Genomic DNA, 6,534 nt, shown 5'->3' with positions numbered 1-6,534 from the left:
TTGTTTGTACTTTATCACAGTGCTCAACATATTTATTTATCTGTCACTTGTAACTTTCTTTGTAACGTGAGTCGTTTTGCTGCACTTAAAAAATAAAGTCCATGGGGTGCAGTAGAAAACATACCAAACACGCACGCTATCATTAATGAGCGCATGTTTTCCTGCTTGAAAGTGCTGTCCCATTTCCCTTTCCCAAGTCCTGTCTCTTATCCTATAATGTCAACCTTGCTCTGACCCAATCGATTCATTGCCTGTACAGTTACTCTATTTATGTTCTCCTATTTTTTATTTCTTTATTTTTTAAATGTTGTCGACTGTATCATCATGACTAGCTTCAATTGTCGGCAGACATGGCTAGCCTCAGCTCTGCTAGCACACTAGGGACTGCCAGTGACGTTTTAAATTGAGAAACATTAGCAGAGCTATGCCAACAAACACGAAATTCTGAATCTGAAGTCTACAGGAAAGCACGCAGAGCGTGCCAGCTGGTGTCTGTAGTGGTCAGTGTTTTCACACGTTTCTGAATTACCCAACCTACATTCATGATACTAAAAGCTAACACAATAAACTACTAACCTTAAGGCATGTTACTTACTAATTATGCCGTGCAGTAAAAGCTATAATACAGCAAATTGTATTGTATTGAGCAGATAGGCTTGAAGAAATCAAAAGATAATATTAGCTTAATAGTGATTATAGGGGAAAATTAGTAATACTCACTATTGGAACAGCAAAACGATTTGCAACACCATTAGAAAGGGAATTTAATAATAATATAAAAAAAGAATAATAATCATAATGACTTTTAAAATATTTACGTTGTGTTATAATGTTAATGCTGAATGATTTGGAAGTTCCTTTCTAATTTGAATGGAGCAGTATTACTGCTTTACTGAGCTACAGGTGTACAACCACGTTGCTTCTGTTGCTGAGTGGATTTTACGCATCACGCTGTTGTTGTGGTTCAATTCACAGCAGCAGGAAATCATTAGACATGAGATAATACGGTCTTTATCTGATTATAACTACCCAGCATGGCATTGATTTAACACTAAATGCAGACAGATGGGATTGAATGGCTGTTAAACATGTTATTGATAAAGAGTAAAGACCTTTAATCACACCTCCACATATGTTCACGAAGCAATCGTCACTTCAAGGATGATTCAAATGGCAAATCGCATTCCTTTGGAACCTGAATCAATCTCTTATTGGTTTACAATGAAATACAATGAAATATGACTCTTTGGTGTCCAGATTAACAGTGGGAAGCAAGCTGATTTGGAATTCAAAAGCAGATCATTTTTACTATGCTTGGTTAAGTTTGCTTAGGTATGTATTTGACAATGAATCTAGTTGTAAGCTCTTGTGACATTTACTAAAGGAATGATCAGACTGGCCTGGCCCCTGTTGTATTGAAGTGGGCTATCCTGTTTACAGCTCTTTCATCAGTAAAATATAAAAATAGACCCTTGTAAGCACAGATCAGATGTAAGTGTGTATCTCAGTTTTTGCTTGTGCAAGAAAATTCCCTTAGCAGCTGAGAAGGAATCAAAATGATATATTTAAGAATATTGATCTTTTTATTTCCAAGAGTTTCCTGTCTACCACATGAACTTTTAAACTGGATCTGGAGGTTTTTATTTTTGGAACTTATTTCTGGAAAAGCATTGCAGTTTTAAAAAATATATATTATTCTGTTTCTGAAAGCAGAACTGTGTCCACTTGGATGACCTTGTATTCCAGAGGTCTGTGATGAGAGGTACTGGAAATCAAGACAGACTAGACATGTATTTCAGTTCCAGGCTCAGTGCCACGCAGTCTGCAGGAAGGGCCGTCGAAAGAGGGGGGTTGTGGGTTACAAACACCCCCACAGTAATCTTCGAGACCCCACAGAGATACAATGTTTATGTGTGGCAGATAATGCAAATGCAAAACCTGTTACAAAGCTTTTTATGTATTGCATTTCTTTGCAATTTGCATTCTGCTTTATAAACATAGCCCATTTCATGTTTAATAACAGACAAGGCAGATTTGTGCTTCAGTGCGATTGCTTCAGACATCATTGAGATCATATTCTAGTATTCTAGTCCGCTGGCTTGAAAAAGAACGCATCACTGGTTAGTTCTGTTATAGAAATGTCTAAATGATCCTTCTGCAGTCTCTCTGCAGTTTTGCGACTGCGCAGTTCACAGCACTTTCCTTACGAAGACAGCGTCAATTTCATTGTGTCCTGATTCCCATCAGATTTTGCTTCTCGCTCATTTGCATACACATAGATAATGCTAACCCTTTTAATGCAGATGGGAACGGACAAAAAAACATCTCTTGTAGTTATTATATGGAAACATATGGAAGAAGCAAATGCATGATAGCCTCATATGAGGATGCCAGTTTTCCCCCATATAAAGCAATGGGACAAAAATAAAAACTATTTTAAACAAAAAATATATTTATTACCTAAATTACTTTTTATATATGTTTCTGCATAAAAGGGTTAAAGGGTATCTATACCATTTAATCTATACATCTATACAAAGTTTCAAAAGAGTTATTTTCTATCATTGAAAGTTTCCTGGAGCAATAGAAAATACCTATATATATATATATATATATATATATATATATATATATATATATATATATATACACATACACACAGTAACATTGTAAGGACTTTGATGGCAACATTTTCTTTGCAAATGCCTTATTCTAACCAGTTATTTCTGAGATTCAGTCTATTTCCTCAGTGCATGTGAGGAGGGCTCTTGTTAGGTTCTGTGGTTGATATTGGAATTCTTCTTGCTGGTGGAAGGGGTTTTATTCTTAGTGTGGGGGTGGGTGGACGGAGGGTCTTTGTGCTGACGGACTTTCCTCGAGACACAGTTCTTCCTCTCCCGGTCTCTCTGGGGGTTCGACAGCTTCTGCAGGACATCTGTGGGAAACAGAGGCTTATTTTCTGAGTGTATTGAAACTGAACTACAAAATGCACTAAGAAAATAGAGCGTAGGTCTATGGAATGGCCAGTAGGGGGCTACACAGACTACAACTACAGTCTGTTCAGAAGATTATTTCTTTGCTTTTAGAATCATAATGGATTGTTATTCATTTCAGATTCAGAGTGCATTAGAAACCACACATGGTCTTTTATTCAGACAGAGACAAAACAACTTTGAATTATATTCAATTTGGATTAAAATCCAGCAATAATACCGCATATAGATTCAACTGAGGTAGATTACAGAACATTTTTATGCAGTAAGAAATATATTATTGCAATCATATAGAAGGCAGAGCAGATACTCATGTACTAAGGCTGTTCAAGCGCTCACCTGCTAAATCGGGGTGGCATCTTGCTAGGTTCAGTAAAAGAGATTCATATTTGTTCCCTTCACTGCCATCTCCTCCTGAAACAAACACACCATGCATTTTTCAAAGCTGGGAAATGAAAACTGGTTTAAAACAATAGTGCTTGTTATTTTAGACAGAAATAGATGAGGTGATTATATTTTGGACTCACTGATGACTTTGAGCAGGATGTACCCGTGCCTTTCCTTCAGGAAGCTGCTGGCGAAGTCAGGCGAGTTTTCATGCTCGCTCAAATTCACCAGGACTCCTGATTCATCCAGCAGGTCGATGCAAACTACAGGAAAGAAGGAGTCTTGACACATTAAAACAGACACATAGCATATTCAATACACAGATACACAATCAAACACACATTGCCTATTGAATGAGGTTTACAGCGACATTCTTTTAGTATTTAATTACCCAAGACTGAATTTTTAATAGAAGCAGTGCTATAGGTTTTTTTCTTATTGAGGATTTTATGATAATAACCAGAATATTTACAGGTTTGACTTGAGCAGAATTTACTGACTTACAGAATTTCAATGACCATCAGTGACAGTGTGGTGGTCTTTATACTGTCTGTTGCCATGTTCTGTCAACGTCATCGGTCCTTTAGGGTTTACTCTCTCTTTGTGCAACTTTCCCAAAAGTAGTTCCTGTATGTACAGTCATGTCAAAGTGGGGACAATGCAGTTGTAGACTGACATCCATCTAACCTCAAATAAGGGCTTAGTCCTGACAGTAAAAGCATTGTACCCCGCTGCTTAAAAACAAAGGCCTTTATGCACCACATAGTAACAAAGTGCTGTTATTGGGGGCAGCTATTGTCAGATCATCTGGTGACATTAGCGGGAGATCACTTTGTTGACAGGGCTCATTGTCATTGTGGAAGCAATGAGAGGCGACGGTTCACCGTGATCCCAGGACTTGTCACTTTTGTCACCTGTAGTGTAGCATCCCTTTTGCCTAAGATTTGCACACACCTAGGCAAAGCTACTGTGGTGGGTGTTGTGAGTGAGTTTCACGGGTCAATGCTGTTGCTAAGATTTGAGAATTGCAGCGATTTTGCAACATTTTTTAACATTAAATACCGCATTCGAAATAGCTTGCATGCTCAGTATATACCGTTAGTGTTAAACTAACACAGTAGTATTTCATACAGCAAGTTAAAATATAGTATCCAAACTGTATCTAAGTTTCTCTCTATAGCTATCTGCTAGGTCCTAGACAGTTTACACCTGTTTTCTATAATAATCTAACATAAAAATACTTTCCGCTGTATTTTTGTGCAGTATTGTTTGCAGTTTATAATACTTTTTCCATAGTTATACTGTGCATAGTTTACCCTTATCAATCTGCTTGATCATACTTCTTTGGGTTTTGCAATGCTTGCCTATACTTTACCATGCTTTCACTGTGCTTTATTACACTTTGCTATGCTTTTGCTGTGACGTTTATGAGAAAAGCATCAATGCTTACTGTGGGTCTGTTTTCACCCCACAACCCTCCTGTACCAACTACCCTGATAAATGCTGCTGTGTGAACAAAACACAAAGGCTTTACACTGGCAAAGAAATACATGTACCTTCTTCCATACAGTTACATCTCTCTTTCAATGAGTGGATGAAGTTAATGATTCTACAGTTCGGATTAAATATCTCCTTTTGGTCTTCTGTAGATAAAAGCAACAAACAAGGGTGTATAGATTAATATAAAAAGAAACCTGTCTTTACTTTAATTCCATGTCAATTATTAATAAAAGCTGTTCAATATACAAATAACAGCCTTACTGACACATGGCAAAATGCAGCTGATGAGTTCTCCTTTGATCCATCAACGCTCCATAGTGCGTATGCAAAAGAGACTACAGAGCATTGCAAAGCTGGCATTACTTTAGTTTAATAATTTAAATGGCATGTTGCCACCCCAGAGCTAGATTTCAGCTCCACAGGTAGGTTTCACAGTATATATAAATGCCTGGTTCTATAGGTCTGACACATGCTTTTTTTAACATTGTCTTGTGTTGCAACACAGGAGTTGAAATGGGGTTGTTTTAAACACAGAATGTTGCAGTTAATCAATAAACACCTGCGCTCTAGAGTCTGCTAGAATGGAGCCTGCCCACTGTGCAATCCTGGTTTGAATGCGGAAAGCTGCTAAAGCCTTATACAACCACACAGCATGAGGAGAGGAGAGCTAGACTTGCAATGCCAAAAACAGTAAGACGGGGAAAAAACTCCATTCCAATCAAAACTTACCCCCAAATTTCACTGTGATAAACATCCTCCCCCAGGGTTTTAAAAAACGTCCCCAAGGCTGAAAGACTTTTTCCCTCAGAAAGCTGTTCCTTTGCAGTGACTGCCAGCACGTTTTTCTTGTCTTTCTTCACAGCTCAAAACCCAGCCCAATCTCCATAAACACAGCTCACAAAAAGGGGTTTAAAGCAGTGTTGTTGACTACAGTCATGCTTAGTGACAAAGCTTTGTTATTGTGAAAGAGGATTCATTATACATGTGAGTGTGTGTGTGTGTGTGTGTGTGTCTGTGTGTGTGTGTGTGCGTGCACAATAAGAAGTTTGTTGCATTCTTACAAATTCCCTCCTCGAAAAATATTACTTTTCAGGGTCCCTTATAAAAAAAATCCTACAGAAATCTACAGAAAATTGAAGAAATGTATCACACGTTTTACAGGTCTATATACAGTGTGTGTGTGTGTGTGTGTATATATATATATATATATATATATATATATATATATATATATATATATATATATATATATATATATATCAGTATGTATATATCAGTTATTTTGTAAGGGATATTTTTAATACATGTACTAACGACAGAGGATTTTTTGTATCTGACAAATGTTCCACAAAATAAACTTATTTATGTTCGAAAATCAAAAAGAAACAACACTAATGTTTAAATTAACACTGTTAGTTTTTTATTTTCCGTTAAAGGACGCAAAGTTACCACTTGCACAAACCAAACTGTCAAAACTAGTAACAATCAGTTAGGAAAACACTATTTTATTTTTCGTTTTAACAAACATGGTTTGAAATTCATGTCTGGTAAAAGGCCTTGATACATATTTCCAAAGAGCCTTTCTGTGCTTTGCCCGTGTGAGTTTCTTGAGCGGAAAGAACAGAATAAGTTAGAACGGCAGAAGCATTCTGAA

The 6,534-nt window shown here is 37.0% G+C and overlaps 1 protein-coding gene across 1 annotated transcript; it reads right to left on the bottom strand.

Annotated features, from left to right (window-relative positions):
• Positions 1-2,695: 2,695 nt before the first annotated feature.
• LOC121300248 (uncharacterized protein C22orf15-like) lies at positions 2,696-5,634 on the bottom strand. The gene is made up of 5 exons (XM_041228747.1): positions 5,610-5,634; positions 4,937-5,023; positions 3,521-3,643; positions 3,333-3,407; positions 2,696-2,935 (listed from the first exon to the last, which is right to left on the bottom strand). Exons 1-5 carry the CDS (start codon positions 5,632-5,634, stop codon positions 2,772-2,774), a joined length of 474 nt encoding a protein of 157 aa, XP_041084681.1. The 3' UTR covers positions 2,696-2,771.
• Positions 5,635-6,534: the final 900 nt, after the last annotated feature.

Source organism: Polyodon spathula, chromosome 25, assembly GCF_017654505.1.
Source record: "Polyodon spathula isolate WHYD16114869_AA chromosome 25, ASM1765450v1, whole genome shotgun sequence".
Classification (NCBI taxonomy): domain Eukaryota; kingdom Metazoa; phylum Chordata; class Actinopteri; order Acipenseriformes; family Polyodontidae; genus Polyodon; species Polyodon spathula.
Note: the sequence above shows the minus strand (reverse complement) of the source record. Positions and strands in the feature narration are given on the sequence as shown.

Excerpts from the sequence above, each read along its gene's own strand:
- LOC121300248 (XM_041228747.1), bottom strand. The coding sequence starts at position 5,634 with ATGTTTATCACAGTGAAATTTGGGG. Across the intron at positions 5,024-5,609 it reads TATCACAGTGAAATTTGGGG|AAGACCAAAAGGAGATATTT; the intron begins GTAAGTTTTGAT and ends TTTTATCTACAG. Across the intron at positions 3,644-4,936 it reads ATGTAACTGTATGGAAGAAG|TTTGCATCGACCTGCTGGAT; the intron begins GTACATGTATTT and ends TCTTTCCTGTAG.